Source organism: Solea senegalensis, linkage group LG7 (assembly GCF_019176455.1).
Source record: "Solea senegalensis isolate Sse05_10M linkage group LG7, IFAPA_SoseM_1, whole genome shotgun sequence".
Taxonomy (NCBI): domain Eukaryota; kingdom Metazoa; phylum Chordata; class Actinopteri; order Pleuronectiformes; family Soleidae; genus Solea; species Solea senegalensis.
The window spans coordinates 23,841,721-23,861,222 of record NC_058027.1 but is presented as its reverse complement, the minus strand read 5'-3'; the positions used below and the strand labels follow the sequence as shown (position 1 = coordinate 23,861,222).

At 39.9% G+C, this 19,502-nt stretch overlaps 2 protein-coding genes and 1 long non-coding RNA gene across 4 annotated transcripts; 2 read left to right on the top strand and 1 right to left on the bottom strand.

Moving 5' to 3' along the window:
- The first annotated feature begins 146 nt into the window (after positions 1 to 146).
- Positions 147 to 9,557, top strand: LOC122772120 (KH homology domain-containing protein 4-like). Of its 2 annotated transcripts, XM_044029820.1 has the most exons (14): positions 148 to 312; positions 1,714 to 1,990; positions 2,093 to 2,212; positions 2,313 to 2,386; positions 2,556 to 2,608; positions 2,706 to 2,911; positions 3,270 to 3,478; positions 3,926 to 3,986; positions 4,233 to 4,290; positions 5,420 to 5,655; positions 5,762 to 5,866; positions 7,116 to 7,201; positions 7,288 to 7,409; positions 7,877 to 9,557. In XM_044029820.1, the coding sequence occupies exons 1-14, from the start codon at positions 284 to 286 to the stop codon at positions 7,996 to 7,998; spliced, it is 1,758 nt and encodes a 585-aa protein (XP_043885755.1). In that variant the 5' UTR covers positions 148 to 283; the 3' UTR covers positions 7,999 to 9,557. The 2 variants fall into 2 exon arrangements, with proteins under 2 accessions (XP_043885754.1, XP_043885755.1); XM_044029819.1 differs by having other exon boundaries at positions 147 to 312; positions 7,288 to 7,945.
- Positions 9,341 to 19,502, bottom strand: LOC122772119 (fibronectin type III and SPRY domain-containing protein 2). Its single transcript, XM_044029818.1, has 14 exons — positions 19,445 to 19,502; positions 18,629 to 18,759; positions 17,527 to 17,777; positions 17,075 to 17,170; positions 16,383 to 16,616; positions 15,867 to 15,889; positions 14,670 to 14,791; positions 14,252 to 14,416; positions 13,613 to 13,747; positions 13,315 to 13,468; positions 12,119 to 12,252; positions 11,233 to 11,365; positions 10,979 to 11,155; positions 9,341 to 9,957 (listed from the first exon to the last, which is right to left on the bottom strand). Exons 3-14 carry the CDS (start codon positions 17,764 to 17,766, stop codon positions 9,705 to 9,707), a joined length of 1,866 nt encoding a protein of 621 aa, XP_043885753.1. The 5' UTR covers positions 17,767 to 17,777; positions 18,629 to 18,759; positions 19,445 to 19,502; the 3' UTR covers positions 9,341 to 9,704.
- On the top strand, positions 15,853 to 17,356 carry LOC122772122. Its single transcript, XR_006360746.1, has 2 exons — positions 15,853 to 16,124; positions 17,083 to 17,356. It is a non-coding gene; the product is annotated as an uncharacterized LOC122772122 (long non-coding RNA).

Genomic DNA, 19,502 nt, shown 5'->3' with positions numbered 1-19,502 from the left:
GTCAGTTATCCCAGGAAGAACGTCACTATGGAGGTCTGAAATATTAATTTAAATAAAAGATACCCAAACTTTGAAACGGCTTGCCGTACACAACAAGTAACTGCTGTGAACGTGTTATATAAGAAGGAAAAAAGGCTCCGCTTCCGCAGAGTCAGACTTTGCGACAGGTCGTCACAGGAAGTCGTCGGCGCCTTCGCTACTTGGAAACCGATGGCTACCGTCCTCCATAGTCAACTACATTAACTCTATTTCCCAGCTACTGCATATCTGGTGGAGTGGTGCTATGTCTTCGGGGATGACTGGGCAAACACCGTAAGTGTCCGTGTTTGGTTTAGATGGTTTTAAATTGACGCATCGGCACGTGTAACGGCAAGTTGCCCAGCTAAGCTATCACTTTACCGCCAGCTAGCGTACGTGGTCGGGGCCTGGCTTAGCCACGTTAGCCTGCAGGTTTATGTTTATTGTACGCGTCCAATCTGATGCGAGTAGGCTAATCTGATCGTATATCGGGTTTTTTTAAAGTAAACACCAAATTCGAGTCAAGTCTTACACTGATAATGTGCGAATGCAAACGTCTTTAAACGGGATGTTACTCGACAAGTTAGCAACCGTAGCCATAGCTATTGGTTAGCCCCAGCTAACTTGAGCCAAGTTTAATCAGCCACAAGCGAGTATAATGGTTTTAAAACAAGCGCAGACTAGTGCTTAAATGGTTGGAAAGAGATTGAATTTACAACAACTTCGAGTTTCCACTGCTTACAATCACCATCCAGCTAACGTAGTATGTACATTTGGGTGCGTTACGCATGCTAAAAAGAGCGTTACGCATTATATTTCAATAATTGAATTGCCCCATCGCATTTTTCTTGTTCAAATATTTATGGTATACAAACGTGTGTATAAACCGGAAAGAAAAGAGACTATATTCATATTGGCCACTTGAATATAGTCAAATGGGTAACTAAAAACACGCGGTTCCTCGTTCATTCACGCTCGCCGGAGACTTATTTATTAGATACACATGTTGCACAACTTAACGCAAATATCTGCTCGGTCTGAAGTATATGTGAGGATGAAGAGAATGATGAGAGTGCAAATTATCTTATTGGGAATAAATCCATGTTTGAGAACCACTGATCTAGAAAGTTTTGTCCCTCTCACTCGTGATCCAACAAATTAGCTTTTTGTCTTCTTTTCTTTGATCTCTTTAACAAAGTAGCATGTCTCAATAGAGCTAAGTAAACTTTTATGATATTTACTATTTGTTTGCTCAAACAAACATTCTTGCACATGGGTTTAGAAAGTATAGTGGTGCTGTGAAGATATGTCAGTTTAAAGCATATTGTACACATTAATGTATACTGCACACTATTGGACTAACCATAAGAAATGTGGCATGCAGCAACTACAGGTGGTGAATAGCCCTAGATGGTGAATGGTTTGTTTGAAGCTGTATAAAGGAATGACATTGGTTCTGTTTTCAGTCCCAGTTACAGAGACATTGGTGCCTCCTTTTTAAAATTATAGTCATAATTTCCATTTTTAGATACTGTATATTATGGACCTTTAGTGCATTAGAAATCTATTTTTGTGCTTTTTGTGTATGCATTATTTCACTTTACTGGACCATGAGTCAGTACGTATGTCTTATTTAATATATTATTGAATTGTCACAGTTGCTCGTCTGATTTCACTCTTTTCTTTCATCATCAGATGCCTAAGCAGCCGATGGGATCAGCGAACCCAACCAAAAGAGAGCGTGGACGTGAGGCAACAGAGGAACAGTCAAAGTGGAGCCCACCCGGTCTCTTTAGCAGGAGTTGTCAACCCTGCTAATTCAAACCGTACACTCTCTCAACCTCAACAAACGGCAACAGAAATGCCTGCACCTCAGGGAGGTGTTGAGATGGCCGCAGCCATGGCTGCTAAAATTAATGCCATGTTAATGGCAAAGGGAAAGCTGTTGACTCCTCCCCCATTACTTGCAAAGGTACATATTTTTGCACATTTATTATAAACATCATTTTGTTTCTTTGTTTATGCAGTCATTTGAGGACTTACACTTCTCCCTGTCATTTCACATATGTTTTAGATTCCCCCAAGTGTGCCTGTGCCAACCACCACAGAGGAGATGGTCATCACAGAAGTCGACATCAATGATGTACCACTGAACTGCAGAGACCTTCTTACTAAAGGCAAAACACAGGAAGATGTGAGTGTACACAAGAACAGAAAAACAGCTGTTAACAGCTGTGAATAAAGATACATTCAAAATATTCCAATCTCTTAATTCCTTTTCTGGTCACTTTTAGATCCGACAGTGCACCGGTGCAATCGTTACAACAAAAGGTCATTACATGTCTGATTCTGACAAAGATAAAGGAGGGTATGTATTATATCAACATTTCACCTCACCACATAGTAAACAAGGACAGTTTGATTTATATGGATTGCTTGTTGCATGTTATATAAAAATAACTATCCAATTCCTTAATCAGTTTAGATGTGTTGACGTTCTGTGTTGTCCATGCCCTTTATGATTTGCTCTCTTTTAGACAAAGACCCTTGTACTTGCATGTTCGGGCAAAGACACAGGAGCAGGTTAATAGTAAGTTGCACTTTTTAAAAAATCTGCTCCTTATGCAAAAGTTAATGAAAGGACTGAATGTAGCTGACAAACATGTTGACTTTTTCCTCAACACCAGAGGCTGTGATTAGGATAAAGGAGGTTATCTCTGAGGAAGTGCTGAGAGCATCAGCAGCATCAGGAGGACAACATGTACCTGTAATGCCTCCACTCACCCTCTACCCTCAGCCCCCTCGGCCCGTCATCCCCACTCCTGCTCCACGGATGCCAAACACCAACTCAACGCCGAGTCAGGGGCATCGACCTGCAGCCCCTCATTCAGGGGTAAGGCGACATGAGTTTTACTTTTCAGACCCCATGAATTACTTTTGCATACAACAAAGCAACATTTTATTAAGAGATGACTGCATTGTAAAAGTGTACATATTACCATAACAAACAATATAACTTTATTTGTGACTTTTATTCTTACAAATGGAGGTTAAGAAAGTGAGGCAAGTGAAGACCATGTTGCCTTCACTGATACCCACCTCCCATATTAAGAAGCAGTGAGAACATCTCTGGTCTAAAGTGAGAAGCCTGGGATTACTGCATCTGCTTACAAATCTATCACTAGTCGGTCTTATTTTTGCTTAAATGTGCAACTAGTTTGAGATTGAATCACATCTGTCTTATCCTCCAGAGTTTTGTGCACACAAAGATTTTTGTGGGTCTGGACCAGGCGTTGCCTTCATTTAACGTGAAGGAAAAGATCGAAGGTCCAAGTGGTACATACTTGAGTCACATCCAGACAGAGACGGGGTCTCGGGTCTTCCTCAGGGGAAAAGGTTCTGGCTACATCGAACAAGCTTCGAAGCGAGAGTCTTTTGAGCCTCTTTATGTTTACATCAGGTATGTTCATGTTTAAATACTCAGTCTTCTCCAAATTTAGTAAACTATACTGAACTAGTGCAGATGCTTTTGAAAATGTACGATTGTTATTTTAGGGGAAGATATTTTTATTAGTAAGATAACTGTTGAACAGTCAGCGTCATTTATTTAACCATTTTGTAAAGTATCCTTGATTATCTTGGATATTCAGTACTAATTTCCTTATCAATCCAGTGAAAAATATAGTTTTTGAAAACCATAAGGGGTTATTCTTAAAGAAATCCCAAAAGGATTCAGCTCAGATATCAAACTTTCGAATGTAAGGTGGTCCTATGTATGACATTTTTATGAAAATCCTTATCACGAACTGGTCAAAATTATAATTGCCTTAATTCTCAAAAGTTTTCTGTTGTGTTCCGAGTTAGACCTTTCCTTAACATTCCTTCCTATTTAACTTTTGTCTGATAGCCACCCAAATTCAACTGGATTGGAGGCAGCGAAGAAACTCACCGAGAGTCTGCTGGAAACTGTAAGTTCACACTACTATTGTAAAAAGTTGTAAATAATAGGAGGTATAAGAAGGTGAAACTATTAAAGCGTATAGTTTCCACCGATACTCACCTCCGATAGTAAAAGCGGTAGTGTGAACCACCTGATCTCCAGTGATAGGTTTTTGTGTGCTCTGCACCTACCCACAATATAATTGTTGAAAAACTACTTCAGCCTTTCCTTTTATTTGTATCCAGGTTTTCATATAGTTTTTATCTTCTCTCAGGTGAGAGCTGACCATGCCAGAATGGTGACGGTGTACACGGCCACAGGCTCGACACAACGTGAGTAATATTTTACAACCTGTAATTCATACAGTCAAATTCCAACTGAGCGACCAAATGCCCAAGCTGGCCCCATTCTTCTCGCGGTAATGAATTAGTTTGACATCTGTAGTAGCTCGACAGTAGTTTGAATAGTAGGGGTGTCACAATCTAGATTGTCAAATCGTCTACACAATCTTTACCTTCAAAAGCAAAGGAGGAATCATGGATTTAATCACATCCCCCAGTGTGACGTCCTGCAGATGTGCCAGAGAGGAAAAAACAGTGTTGTGGTTATAGCCTTTGTAGCACGAAATACACATGATCTCCTCCCACTAACAATGGGACGACTAATGGTAATCATGGCCATTGCTGAATTGGGAGGCTCAAACTCCCCTCCTGCTTCTCTGAAATCACCAGTGTGGAAATATTTTGCGTTCCCCGTGAGTTCTGTCCAAAACGTTTGTGTTGTCCAAAAGAAAGCCATGATGTATAAGCTGTGATATGTGAGTGTAGCAAAGCGCAGGACATCTCCACATGCATCATAAGGATGTAGACGTAAGTACGAAAACGACTCCATTAACACAGGCAACTCTTCTGTCCTCATTTGGAGCTAAACTTCCTCAAAATTCAACTCATGATAGCGGTGTAGGTGTGTTTGTAACGTAATTCTTATTCAGTGGTGAAAAACATCTTACTGCAAAGGTGTTTCTTTCCATGTATGATAATGTTATTGGGGAGGTCAGTGCAGATTTAGTGTCTTAACAGATTGCTGGACCTTCAGAGCAACACAGCTACATGACTCTCCATGGCTGCATAAGGTGGTACATAGTAAACAAATGATGGACATTAGATCACTCATAACACCATGTAGACAATCACAATGGGAATTGAAAAATTAGTTATCATGACATAAAACCTATGATCCTAGACTAAACTAGACAAATCAAAAAAATGGCAGACCCACTTGCGCTAAATGAGAGGAAAAAAGATTGAGAATCGAATTGAATTATGACCTTAAAAATCTAATATCAAGGATTTGGAGTATCGTGACACCCCTATTGAAGAGTAGGTCAAAATTGTCACAACACCCTGTCATTGGTCCATGTGAAATATGCTATTAACTCCACATTCTGTACTTTCATTTCAGCATACCCAGCACAAGGATTTCCACCTAATAGCAATTACTCTTGCCAGGGATCCTGGTATAACTACTCAGCAAATGGTTATGCTGGTGGCTATTCAGCGTATCCAGGAGACCGTGGTTATTGGAGTAATGCAAATGGTCCACCAAGTCATTCTAACATGTCGACAAACCCTCCATCTTCTCAGGCAATGGTTCAGTATCCGGTGTGTCCCAGGAAACCACATCCCTATCTCGTCCAGGTAATCAACAAACACCGCAGTTTGAATCTATATACGTATAGCCCAAGATTGATTTGTTTTTTAACTATATAACTATACTATATATGTCTGTTTTGATTTATCCTAGGACCCTAGTAGCAGTGAGACAGCAGAATCTGAAGGTACTGTAAGCACCCCACCTGACTCGGGAAGTCCCAAACGACAGTTCCACGAGGAGCCGGAGGAGGAGCATGTAAGCTACACATTACACACTACGGCTCTAACGTAAACTGTACATAATATGGCTGTTATTAAAAATTAAAATTAAAATTTAAATACCAGCATGGTAACCCAAGTGACCATCACTTACAGTGACTGGACATTTACCCATACAACATGGTAACTACCAACATCAAAGTTGTTTTACATCTTTTATGTTACTAAGCTATAAACTGCTATTTATTCACTCTCTCTAATGTTTGTCTTACTCTGTTTACAAGCTGTTTAGTTACTGTCCTTTTTTAATATATGTGAACTGTTGGGTCTGTCGTTCTCTAAGGTCTTTGCCTTGAGATAATGTGCAAAAAAAGTTGGCTAGCTCAGCTGGTAGAGCTGGGGTCCATGGGCCAAGGCCCTCTGCAGCAACCCAGGTTTCATTCCATTTGTACAAAAGCTTTTAAACACCAGATCACCTCTTTGAACGGCCCGAATAAATAACCTAAGTTACAATAAAGTACTGTATGAAAATATGCACTCATGCGTCGGCTTTTTAGACGAGTAAACCCTTCCCTAATGCAAAGGCCAAGCAGTGCTTTTTTTTTTTTAAACCACAAGCATGGATTTAAGCTGTCACTGTTTAGTCTGAAAATAGATTTAGAATTTGCCAAGATCGACAAAAACTATGAAACCTTCAAAGACTTGTTTGTAGAGATGAGTTGGGGGGGAAAAAAGTCTGAAGAGCTTTCAGTCAAAGTCCTCTTCAGAATGTTTTTTATTTCACTCTGCACGTAAATGTAGCCGTCGCAGATTCTGCTGCTCGTCTGTTTGACACAGGCCGACATGTCTGGTTAAAATATAATAAGATAATGATGTCCATGTTTAACTGCATCAAGCAGATAACATGTAGCATGTTCTGTATTTAAGTATTTGCAGGATTTATGGCTCAAAAAAGAAACGGTCTGGTCTTACTCTTACATTCCTTTTTTATGTGTAGTGAGCACAACTGAGAATATGGTTTTCATCAAATTTATAATGAAACCATAGAGTGAAAATGACATGCTGGTCACGCTGCTGTTAGGCCACAGCAAAACTACCCCTATTTTTTTTGTGCTCCACCCTTTTAGCTGGGTTTTTAAACAAATAAATAAAGTTTTCCAGACTTAAAACAAAAACATACGCAGTCTAAAACATTAGCACATTTCCACATGCTATAAATGTCCTTCCTTTTGAAGATACCGTTTTTATTAAATGTTCAAATTTGAATGGTCTTTTTCCGCTTTTAGCCAACCAGCTGTTCTCCAGAAGCTCCTGCACATCAGGAGTCTGCACTTCCTGTCTCCAGTGTCGGGCCGGAAAAAGCCGTAGAAAGGTCCGTTAATAGATCTCATTTCCTCTTGTGTGTTGTTCTCTATGAACGTTGTGTTGGTGTTGATGCGGACAGTCGTCTCTCTTCAGGACTCTGATGCCTCCTCCACCCCCTCCCCTCTTTGTGGCTCCTGCTCCTGTTTCACGCAAAAGGCAGAGAGAAGTGGCGGCAGACGACCCGGCCGGTCTGAGCAGAGACACCGTGGCGATGGGTATGCATTTCTTTTTTGCCTCATATTCAGAGAGCCTGATTCCTCAGACATTACTTCTGTGGAGTAGTTGGTTGCATGAAATGGCATCTCCCCCCGTGGAGGAATGGGGGAGGAGTGGGAGACCTGTGTGAATCTCTCTGCTGGTAGAACCCACTAACACAGTCTTCTTGTATATGTTTCTTGTCTTTCCCTTGTTTTCTCTCTCAACATGTGTCCCCGGACCTGCCTGTTATGGATGTGTGCTGTGCTGCCGTTTGATTTGATATCTCCCCCCCCCCTCTGGCTGTGGATCAAACGAACCCAAAAACCACCGCTAACATGGGGCTCCTCAATGGGTTTCATTTTCGTTTTGTTCGATTGCTTTGTCTCTCCCCGTCTCTCTTCACTGCCCTTGTCTCTCACATGTCCCCAAACTCCTTTTCTGCTCCTCTCTCTCTCTCTCTCTACATTTTATTGTGCCCTTACAGGTGTTCAAGAGGATTTACGCAAGAGGAAGTTTAAAGTGGTCGAAGATGCATCTGGGCTTGTGCCCTACGGGGGAGATTCCTCCGATGAAGAGGAGGAGAGGACACACAGCAGTAAGACATAACTCCTAACCCCTGCCCTGCTCATCCCACATTGTCCAGGACACTCACAGACCCAAATTCTTGGTTCAGTTCTGAAGGAAAAAAAAATCCACCTGTTGAGTTATCTTCCACTGTTTTTAGGACAATACCAGTGTTTTTGCCAAGGTGCAAACTGTTAGTACAGGCTTCACAACGCTGCAGTGGCTCCTCACAATAAAAGAGTGCCCAGTTCGAATCCCAGGCTGACCAGGACTTTTCCGTGTCAAGCTTGCATGTTCTTGTGAGTTTGTGTTGGGGGTTTTTCCAGGTATGCTGGCTTCGTCCCGCAGTCCAAAGACATTCTGATAGGACGGACTCTAAATTGCCCAGAGTTGAACTTTCTGGAATCCCCATAAGAATTCACACAACAGTATCTTATATGGCAGTAACTGGGCCTGGACATTAGTCCATTGTATGCATTTGACAAACCAGTCACTGATAAGTAGTTAAGGGTTCTGAGGGCTCTCTTTCTCATCACTAACATCTTTTCAGCTCCTCTCTGCTAATTATCACATGGAAAAGGGAACTCGACGTCACCTGTACTGGGAACCCGTAAACGCATACTGGTACATAATGGTCTTTTTATTTTTTTTTTGATGTTTGCTGCTTTCCTGGACTCTTATGAAGGGTTTTTATTTATTTGTCCTGTTCTTGTTTTCTTCCCACTTATCCATTATTATTATTTTTAATCATCTCTCTCATACACACTTGGTGTGAAGATACTGCTTTTAGTCTAAAGGTTGGGCCTTCTTAAATGTTCATCCACCTTACACAGCAACTGTAAAATCTGCACCTGCATTTGTTTGTCGCCAAACCAGTTGAAACTCAAACACTGTGGCTTAACTTTTGAGGATGTGGTTCTTTTATTTCATTACTTAGTCTCTTTTCCTTGTGGTGTTGTATTTTAGCAGTTATAGTCAAATAATCAGCATCTCCATTAAATAAATAAAAAAAGAAAAAAAAGGTCCAGGAAAGTCACAAACGTCATTAGTAGCTATTTTCAACAGTTTGGAAATATTCAGGGTGGATTTCTTTAAAAAAAATGAAATTAGTGCTGGGTGGTATACCACTTACTGTTTTTGTATACCCCAAGACCGGAATATGAAAAACAACATCCATGCTAAGGGCTTAGCTGAAGAGGTAACTGCAGGGATGCTCAGTTTACTCCACCAACTGAAGAGAAATCACATCTAAAAGTAATAAGAATTTATTATGCATAAAAAAAATTACAGATGAAAGTCGTTGAAATATTTTAAAATACCGTGATATAAATATTTGGTCATACCGCCCAGCACTAGACGAAATTGCTTTGTGTAACAACCAATAGATTCTTCTTAAAACATTTATTTTTTATTCATGCAACTTTTGTCAGTCAAAAATAAAGCCCCTTGTTTCCTTTATTTTTTGAATTTCAACTCTCGTCTGCTGCAGTGACTGATGGCATAAGTACATATTGTAAAATTCACTTAAAAGTTTTTCTTATCTTGGAAAATGGTGTATGCCTGTTCCCATGGAATATTATAATAAAAAACAACAGAAAACCTTTTGTTTTTTTTCTTTCTCACGCAGAATTTGATCTGCAGACAAATTAACAAATCCAGATGTTCAAGTTAATAAAAATATTATTGATGTTTTTCTAGATAAATAATGTGCTTTTATTTCATGGTAATACTAGGTGTGACTGCTGGTGTCAGATGAACGCATACTCTGGAGCCTCGATACTGTTGTGCACAGTCAGCGCTCCTGTGTTGTCCAGGCTAAAACAAGGGTAGACGTAATTTTGGAAGTGACAGTGGAAGAAGGTGTGCAGGTGTTGTTCCAGATCAACGTTAAAGAAGGACAGAGTCCCCCTCTCGTAGTCCAGAGCTACTCCAATCCGCAACGGGTTCACCGTAATCCTCAAGTCAGGACTCCAACCGTTGTGTAGGAACTCATATTTGTGCCTAAAGGGAGAAAAATCGGCAGAGGTTTTATATTTATATATATTTTATATATATATATATAATTTATATTTATATATAATTTTTTTTCTTTCTCTTATTCATATCCCGACAATAAAAGCCTTATACCACTAAAAATGTTAAGTGTTTAAAGAGTATTATGGGCTCAGTCTTTGCATGTTTTGTGGCACAAAATGGCAGTCTCCATAAAGCGAGTACTTAAAACCTTATTACTGCAGCAAAAAAGGTCCAAGCTAGTTGAGTACAAAAGTGAACTAGAATAGTTAATAAGACAAATGTAAAAATATTACATCAAATGCAAAATAGAAAAAGAACAGGATTATATTAAGTCTTTTTACAATCATACACTGTCCAACCTTTAGGATGGAAATTATACATGAAACAGTGCAGTGGCTCAGATTACTGTGATGCATAATGAAGGTGGGTTGTCATTAAGTGCAAATTACAGATGGACAGTGTAACCGTGTCCTACCTGTTGTAGCAGTGGGGACGAAGGATCTGCAGAAGTATCTATAATTCAAGTTACTGCTTCTTTCACCACAATCAGCCGAGGTAGATGTCTGCACCAGTTTGAGTCTGCGTCCGCCTGATTATTACTTCAGTATTGCTTTTGGTGGCTCTGACTATCTGTGTGTGTGCTTCTGCACTTGCTTGCAATATGAGCAACAGAGGTTTGTTAGAATTTAGAATAACTTTAGAATATTGACCCTGACGACCGACAGAGTTATTGTGTGAATAGGGTGAAGTCTGCCGTCTCTGATCGCCTTATTTCTTCCTGTTTTCTCTCCCCGGCCATTAAGTGCTTGCTCATTGTGTGAACTGTTGGGTTTCTCTTTTTTCTTTCTTATGGTATGGTCTCTGCCTTACCATGTAAAGAGCCGTGAGATAATGTATGTTGTGATTATTATTTATTTTTGATGAAACAACCAAGGTGACGCTGTGAAAAACTGCCCGGCAGTTTTGCATGCAGAAGATCGTGTTTTAACAGATGGTGCACTGTTACCTGGTTGGAGTGAGAATGTGTCTCATACACCAGGAGCTGCTGTTGGCTCCCAGGTACGAGTTCCTCTCCGCGTCCTCGAATGCGACTCCAATCCTGAACTCGGTCCCATCGTCCACCTCAACTTCCCAGTAATGTCTGCACCGCACTGCGATCAGGTCTCCCAGGACAGCGACACACCTGCACACACACACACGCACCATTAAGAGGAGAGGGTCTTCTTCAGTGGTCTTCTGATCAGCCGCTGTGTTTGTTACCTGGTGAAGGTGCTGTCGTCGAAGGCCATGGCACTGATCGGCAGCTCCTCGTCTCCATAAAACATGGTGAAGCCGTCTTCAGAGATGGACAAGCAGGGATGAGCAGTGTCCTCCAGGAGGTGGAAGAAAGTCCCTGCACAGGTAAAATGTTATTCACTGACAGCAGTCAATGGTTTTTTTTTCTACTGTTGTAGCTTCAGTCCATCAGTTTTCAGTAAATTTAAAAGTGATCATAAGACTCTTTTCAAACATGTATCTAAATACTGTATATTGTACATGTTCTGACACCTTATACACCTAATCATTTTCTTCCTTGCTTGGCATTTAACACTCCCAGCTGAGGTCTGAGGATGACCAGACCTTTTCTTACTTTAACCAAACTTGTTCTATTAGGGAACCACTGAATTTAAGTTTCTGGCACACACAATATTTGAAGAGGTAAACCTGACATGTGAAAGTGACAATTTTATTTTAGAAATTAGTAATTTAAGTTATTTAACATAAAAAGACAAAAAATTGCTGTGTTTTCATTATGGCAACCTTTGGGACAGTTTTAAAATGTCCTATAAAAATAAAGATTATAAATATTATTATCAGTAAATTCATATTTACTTTAGAAGTCTACTTTTTTCCATAATTGACACAGGGCCAGGATTGTGAAGAGTGTTCAGATTTATGTATTTAAAGGTCTCACTATATTTAAATTTAGGTGAACCGATGATGGTTCAAGTCCACATTACAAACGATCTAATAAAGAATGATTTTTTTATATTATTCTTTCTTATATTCCAGCAGTTAAAGTAAAAATGTGACTGCTGGGATTTCACTTGTAACGTCCCAATGACATTATTATTTCTGTTCTTCTACTATTGCAGACGCCGCTCACCTATTGTGGAGACAGTGATGACGTCGCTCCTGTCGCTCGGGCCGCCGATGTTGACCGCCCTCACAGAGATGAGGTAACGGCGTCCAGGCTGCAGCTGGATCAGACACTGACAGGCGGGAACGGCGACGATCGACCTGGAGGGTAAAAAAAAGCATTGAGTCACAGGGACGACGATGATGTGAACATATTTCAGACCCTGTAACCATTTCAGTGAGTCCATTTGAGACGTTTTCATATGAATGGTTTGTGAGCCCCTAATGCTAGAGCAGGATTCTGACTGAGGCCCAACAGAGCTGCAGGAGCTGGAGCTAAGAATAGATTTTCTGGGACAGAGAGCATCATGATTCAGCAGCTCTTTGAACCACGAGAAAGCACTAACACAGGCTTTTTTGTTTATGGGTGTATTGAAGCAAAAAAAACCAATATTAAAAGCACAGCCCAGTAAGAACTAATATTGTTGATCCAGTGGAGCGTTCCTGTTTTAATGATGTTACTTTTACTTTACCCCGTGTCAGCTCTTAAAACAACATGACAAACAATAAGAGTTTATTGTCTGACTTTATAATTTACTTCCCTTACGTTAAAGAGTATAAATGTATAGATCATGATTTATGCCACATACAGCGGCATGACGTGGGCCGGACAAGTGAAATAATATCATAATAACCTATAAACAACAAGGATATTCTCTTTGTTTTACATTTAATGAAGTTTTTTTACAAAACACATTATAAACAACCTGAAGTGTAATTTTAAAAATATTATACCTAAATTTACTGTTTACACTTTACATCTCACAGCTTACACATGACAGTGGATCTACAAAGGCACAAAACATTTAGTCTCAGGTATCTGGAGCTGAAAAATGTGGAATTTCATTATTATAATTAGATTCTAATCATGTGCAATTTTCTCAAATTTTCACTAGTGGGCCGATTCTGGCCCGTGGGCCATACGTTTGACTAAAGATTCACCTTTTCTCTCGCTCCATCTTAATCTAATTTGGTTATATTCAGTGTCTGAAATGATCAAATTATCTTACTGGGAATAAATCTGCCTCCTGTGAAAAGTCCGTAGCTGACTTTGCTCGTCCTATTTAAAGTCCTGAGAAATATTTGACATTTTTAACTCGTAAGAACACCGTAATTGAAGGTCTTTGGCTTCAGTGTGTAGTGTGTGATGCTAAAACTTCTTACTCTGTGACGCCGCTCTCTGTGCCATCAGTTCCCATCTTGCTCAGCTCCACGGTGTACGAGTCGACAGGGTTGGCGTTTCCTGACTCCCAGCGGATCATTGCAGCCTCCGGACAGCTACTACACTCCCGCTGCTTAATCGTTGGAGGCGAAGGCACTGGAGGAGGGTGAGGAATTAGACTATTTTTTTAATTCTAAACATCAATCATGTGACAATTTTTCACAAAACCCCAGGAAAACTACAATATATCTTTAAGGGAACATGAGGACAACATAACTGTTGGTGTGTGACATCTCTTACCTGTCATGTATAAGGCCTTCTCGCTGGCTGGGCTGATCCCTGTTGTGTTGGTGGCAGTCACCCACAGCTCGTACTGAGCGTTGGGCAGAAGATCTGTCACAGTGCAGTGGGTCTCCTTCACTTTTACCTTGCTTACTACAAAGGAGGCACATGGGTTAGTGAGCAAAGGTGATTTAAATGAGTTTGAACGTGGTGTATTTCAGTCGCTGCTGAACTCGTGGAGTTTTCACACACACAACCATCTCTAGTGTTTACAGAGAATGGATTAGCAGCAGTTCATTAGGAGAAAATGTTTATCTGATGCCGGAGGTCAGAGGAGAATGAAACAGACCGGTTCAAGATGATAAAAATGGCAACAGTAACTCAACCAACCACTCAGCAGAATCAAAATATGTAGAAGATCATCTCTGTATGCGCGAGACACCAAACTCCTGACACTTTCCGAGGTGTCCTCTGTACCTAATAAAGTGGTCGGTGAGTGTTTTTCATGTATTTTTGTGTTACACTGTAAAAAGCTGTGCTGGCGCCTGATGATATCAGTGTGATATCTAAGCGGTGATGTTTGCAGTGAGAAACTTTTCTTTTAATTAGATGTCCTCTGTACCTAATAAAGTGGCACTTAGTGTGTGTGTGTTATACCATATGGTGTACAGGTGCTGTCTGCCGGCATGTCCTCCAGCACTGGTCGGTAGTAAAGCTCGTAATACTCCACAGTGTCGTCGGAGAATAAGCTCCAGCAAACACGCAGGGACGTCTGAGAGGCAGAGTTGGGCATCTGGGGGTTGATGACGGGCGCAGACGGAGCTGTTTATAGAGAGAATAAAATGTTTTAACTCACTTAAGTATTTTGGCCAAATCATTTCCAAAATGTAATTTGATTTAATTTGATTTGATTCAAATATGCACAGCAACAAAATGCAACATTAAAGATCCAGTGTGAGAGAATTAGCAACATCTAGTGGGTGATAAAGGGAACTACGGTGGCCGTCACAGACCACAGAGGATAGAAACGCACTAAATAACAGCAAATGAACCTTCATCTCTTTGTGAATCAGACCTGGGACAACATTGATGGAGTCCATCATGGTCTTCACTTCTGACAGATCTGACGGCGGCGTGTTGAACTCCAGACTCGTCGACAGCGTCAGGTCAGTCTCCTCTTTGGCAAACTCCTCGATTCTAGAGGAGCACAAGGAGCAGAAGTGAGTGGAGTCAAGAATTATGGGTTATACTAACCCAGTTACACTAACCCAGGATAACTCAGGAATCGCTGTGACAATACAGGACTGTGTTTGTCCTGAAAATGTGTCATTACCCTGATAGGAAAACACACAAAAAAAGCTCTCAAAACTGAGAAAATAAAGTAGAGAAAATGAACGGGAAGAAGAGCCGACGCCTGCTGTGAGGCTGCAGTACCGCTGATAGAGGAAGAGGGCGACAGAGAGCAGGACTGTAGTTAAACCAGCTCTTCGTCCCACAACTTTAAATGACATTTTCAGGGTTAATATTGGGTTAAGATGAGGCACGTCAGGTAAGTTGTGATGGTTAAGGTTAGGGTAAGGGGCTAGGGAATGCATTATGTCAATGATGTGTCCTCACTAAGATACAAAAGCAAGTTTGTGTGTATGAGCGTGTGCGGGACACTGGCTGAACATGATTTTAAACACATTGCAGCTTTTTTTTTAATATATATTTTTTTTAATTAAATTCAAATTTGATATTTTTCTGTGATGACAAAAACCAAAAGAGAGATTATTTTAATCACTTTACTTGACTAAAATATCCACTTACCAGCTTTTTCTCGACTTTTTAACCACAATTTTGCAGGTAACTAAATGTGCTTGGTTGTCGTTTAGGCAGACTTTTCCTATCTCATTGAAACTTAACCACTGGAAAAAATGTAGTAAAACAGTTTTTGTTTTTAATTAAATAAATCCCAGCTGATATTTTGTGAGCATCAACATACACCCTGGATTTGCATGTCTGTGGCCTGTGGGTGGAAACTGTTGAACCTGAAGAAAAGCTAAGCTCACACAGAGAGAACATGCAAACGCCTCACAGACAGAAAGCCAAACTGAGGTCAAAGCTGAATTCAAACCAGGAGCAATGTTGCTTTAAGGCGCCAGTGCTTACCGTCACATTACACCACAACGTGGAAATGATAAAGCAATATACCAGTACTTTATATTGTTAGTGGTTCATCACACTGCAGCGACACCGTGTGTCATACTCACTGAGCAGCGTCATGATTTACCTTTTAATGGCGGGCGTGACTGCCTGTCAACAAAGGTCAAATTAGACAAATAAACAACAAAGTCAGTGAAAAAAGAATCAGCCTGTTACTTAAGTTTACACGTTTTTCTTTTTCTACAGAAGCCCAAGTGGACAAAGCAGCAGGAGGACGATTTCACACTTTGAAGCAAAAGCCTTGTATGCAAACAAAGAAGAATAACGTTCTTTCCAGTATTTGACAGCCACCGTAGATCTCTGACACGCTTAGGAAAGGTGAGAGGTGAGTGGATGATGTTTTGCAATCTGGAGTCTCACCACTAGATGTCACTAATTCTTACACGCTGGTCCTTTTTAAAAAAGTCAAGACAAAATAAAAACTAAAATGAATGAAAAATCCAAAACTAATATAACCTTAACCTAGTAACCACGTTCAAATTTTAGCCATTAACAGAACCAGGTCCTCAGAAAAAAACAGGTTTTGGTCTCTATGAGTGTTTATGTCAGAAACTGTCCCAACAAAGTACACACACACACACACCTTAAGAAAAAGCCTCTTGTCCTGGCTGCGGTAGATCTCCTGCGCCGTCTCGATGAGCTCCTTGGAGGCGTCCAGTGCTTGACCACAGGACAGCAGCTGATTGTACAGAGCCTCCAGTTTGCTCTTCTTCTCCTCCTCCAGTGTAGCCGCCCTCTCGTCGTATCGCTGCGACAGCGTCTGCAGCACGTCGTTGTAGTGCTGCTCCAAGTTTTGCTCCTGGCGGCCAAAATTCTCCTGTTGCACAAATGTTTGCGTGATCACGGTGTTGAGAGTGAGACATTTGTCATGAATTAAGCAGAAAAGGGAAAGATTGCCTTTCACACGCTTCAACATGGGGTTAAATGTCTTGCTCAGATCCAGCATTTGAACCCACAACCTTCCATTTGACAGACAACTTGCCCTTCCACTGAGCTACCATGGCTCAATTCTAACTCCTCCCTGTTTTAATACTTTAACTTCTAAAATGTAAGTACATCTTACATCAGAAATGACTTTTGATATGTAAGTACAGATTTTACAAGTACAAGACTTTTACTTTTAGGAATAAAGTCATTCAATTCAATTCAATCAATCTTTTACTTACTCTTGTACTTTATTCTAAGTATTTCCAAATACTGACGCAGCCATTCAGTAATAATTAAAAAAGACCTAAACAACTATATTACAGCAATGTAAACTTTGTTTGTGTCTACCTCCACAGTCAGAAAGATCTCCTCCAGATGACCTGCAAAGTTCTCCATCTCAGCAACTTTTCCTTGCAAAAGATTCCTGGTTTTGTCGATTTCTCTCTGGAAAACATTTTGAAATCAGACGTTTACAGTCAAATTTATATTAGAAAAGTAAATAATAATACCTTGAATTTTCCCATAGCACAAAAAGTTTTTACACATACTGTATATATGTAGAAATATACTACACATAAGTATGTTGATATAATTGCATGGTGGCTTTAAAATAAAAATCATTTGTTTTTTTGTAGCCTTTAAATAAGCCTTATATATGTACTTTAGGCAAGGGCCTTGCTTTACAGGGAGATTCCTCCATTTGTAACAATCTACATTCTCGCCATTAGATGTCACTATTTCTTACACACTGGACCTTTAAAGTCTACAATCTTGAACATTATTCTATTATAATACCCTACCTCAGTTTCTCCCTCCTTGAACACATCATCATCATCGAGTCCATCATCTGCTCCAGTGGGGGAAGGAGTGCTGCCCTCGCAGGGCTGAAACTGAAGGGACTCATTGGTGGCGACAGAGAACCTCTGAAAGTTGGAGACGTCTCTGGTCGGCCGATTCATGGTGGAGGACGGCGACTCGTGGTGCTCAGCTTCCTCTGCAATCACACCCAGTCTGCCTCCGCTGAGCTCATACAGGTCCATGAGGAGAAGGTCTACGGTAGCACAGGTAATCACCACAAAAAATCATTTAACCATACAACACCTGCATCCAAAGGCTCTACGCATGTGTGAGATTTAAAAACATTACACCTGAACCAAGAAGATTAAAATGTTGATTAAATAATAATGAGCTGGCAAAAACCTGTTTAAAACATTTTTTTCATAAGAAATCCCTTAGTATATTAATAAGGACGCACTTTTACAGACAGGTGTAAATTGTAAAATAATATAAATTAATTTGTATATTTAAAACTAAACTGAAACCACAGTTCTCAAACTGTGGTACGTGTACCACCAGGTGTACGCGAGCTTGCTCTGGTAGTACTTGGAGGAAAATCAGAAATACTGTTTTTACTGTTCAGTATAAACCAGGGTATATGATCTGAGTGGAGCTGAGGAGTTTTGACTAGAGTGTGTAGAGAAAATTAAACAAATACATTTTTTTTTTATTATAATAAATCACCTTATCTCTCGCTCCATCTTAACTCTTAGATGTTCGGTTGTGAATTTTTGAGTGTTCTCACGTTGAACTTGAACTTTTATGAGCACATTTTGGTGCTCAAGGTGTATTAACGTGAGTATTTTATGAAATATGACATTGCAAAAAAAAATAATAATAACAAAAACAAAAGTTCCTGCTAATCTTGTACCAAGCTGCAATAATCAAACCAAAAAGAATGAGGTATATTGAAAAGAGAAGTGTAGACTTATTTCTTCTCCTTTTCATACGTTCAATATAATTTATATAAAAAGATATATATAAGACTTCACTTCACTTAATTAAAGCACTGTGTTTGGGGGGAACATGATTGAAATCAAATATATCAAATCAAAGCAAATTTACCTGAAGTAAATTCAGTGATCCAGTCTCTCCTCTTCTAAACAACCATGTTAGGCCCACAGTTTCTGTCCCACAGTTTCTGTCCCACAGTCAACAACAGAGAGAGCAGTGAGACCCTCCTCCTCACTCTGGAGCTGAGACAGAAATAGATGAACCTCAGGTTACTCAAATTTCACAGGCATGTCAAACATCCAGGCACTAAATTATTTTATTTATTTATTGAATAAATCAGATCATTATGTTGATTAAAGGCTAGATTTTTTATTCACTTTGTATGAAAAATTTCATAATTCATAATTTTTTTTCCCCTGTGCCAGTTTGCTTTGATATTAGAAGCTGTGGAAATCCCCAAGCATGTGACATGATTCAAAGGTTAAAGTTGAACGGATGGTGCGTTTGAGTGCTCCTCGTAAAGCCCAAACTCAATCCTTCAAAGTCTTGTGAACTGATATTACTTGAAAAGTGACCTTGGCTTCTCCCAATAACCCTCATTTCAGTGCATGGTAGAAGTAGTTTAAATATGTATTTACATCTACATGGCACAAACAACTGTATTAAATATATTAATATTAAATTCAATATTTTAATGGAAGCCCATTTCTGCCACTTGAAACATCATATTTATGAGATAGGAAGTCATAATTATGACACTATCTCATAATTATGACCTAATAATATATATTTTTAATTTTTGAGTGGTGGAAAAGGACTTCCATACAAATTAAAACAGACAGTTCTTGATAAAGTTTTTTAAAAAAACAGAGCTCCGTTTCCTTATTAAAAACGACAGCTAGACTTTCCCGAAAATGTCAGAGGCACCTGAACGCGCCATACGTCATGCAAATGGCGGACGTTGTAAACAGAGGCAGCCGTTTCT

What these genes read in the sequence shown, in the direction of transcription:
- LOC122772120 (XM_044029819.1), top strand. Translation starts at nt 284, where the DNA reads ATGTCTTCGGGGATGACTGGGCAAACACC. An exon ending in GGGATGACTGGGCAAACACC is followed by an intron (nt 313 to 1,713) that starts GTAAGTGTCCGT and finishes TTTCATCATCAG; the next exon opens with ATGCCTAAGCAGCCGATGGG. An exon ending in AGGAGCCGGAGGAGGAGCAT is followed by an intron (nt 5,867 to 7,115) that starts GTAAGCTACACA and finishes TTCCGCTTTTAG; the next exon opens with CCAACCAGCTGTTCTCCAGA.
- LOC122772119 (XM_044029818.1), bottom strand. Translation starts at nt 17,766, where the DNA reads ATGGACCTGTATGAGCTCAGCGGAGGCAGACTGGGTGTGATTGCAGAG. An exon ending in CTCCATCAATGTTGTCCCAG is followed by an intron (nt 14,417 to 14,669) that starts GTCTGATTCACA and finishes CTCTATAAACAG; the next exon opens with CTCCGTCTGCGCCCGTCATC. An exon ending in CAGCACCTGTACACCATATG is followed by an intron (nt 13,748 to 14,251) that starts GTATAACACACA and finishes CCTCCTTTGTAG; the next exon opens with TAAGCAAGGTAAAAGTGAAG.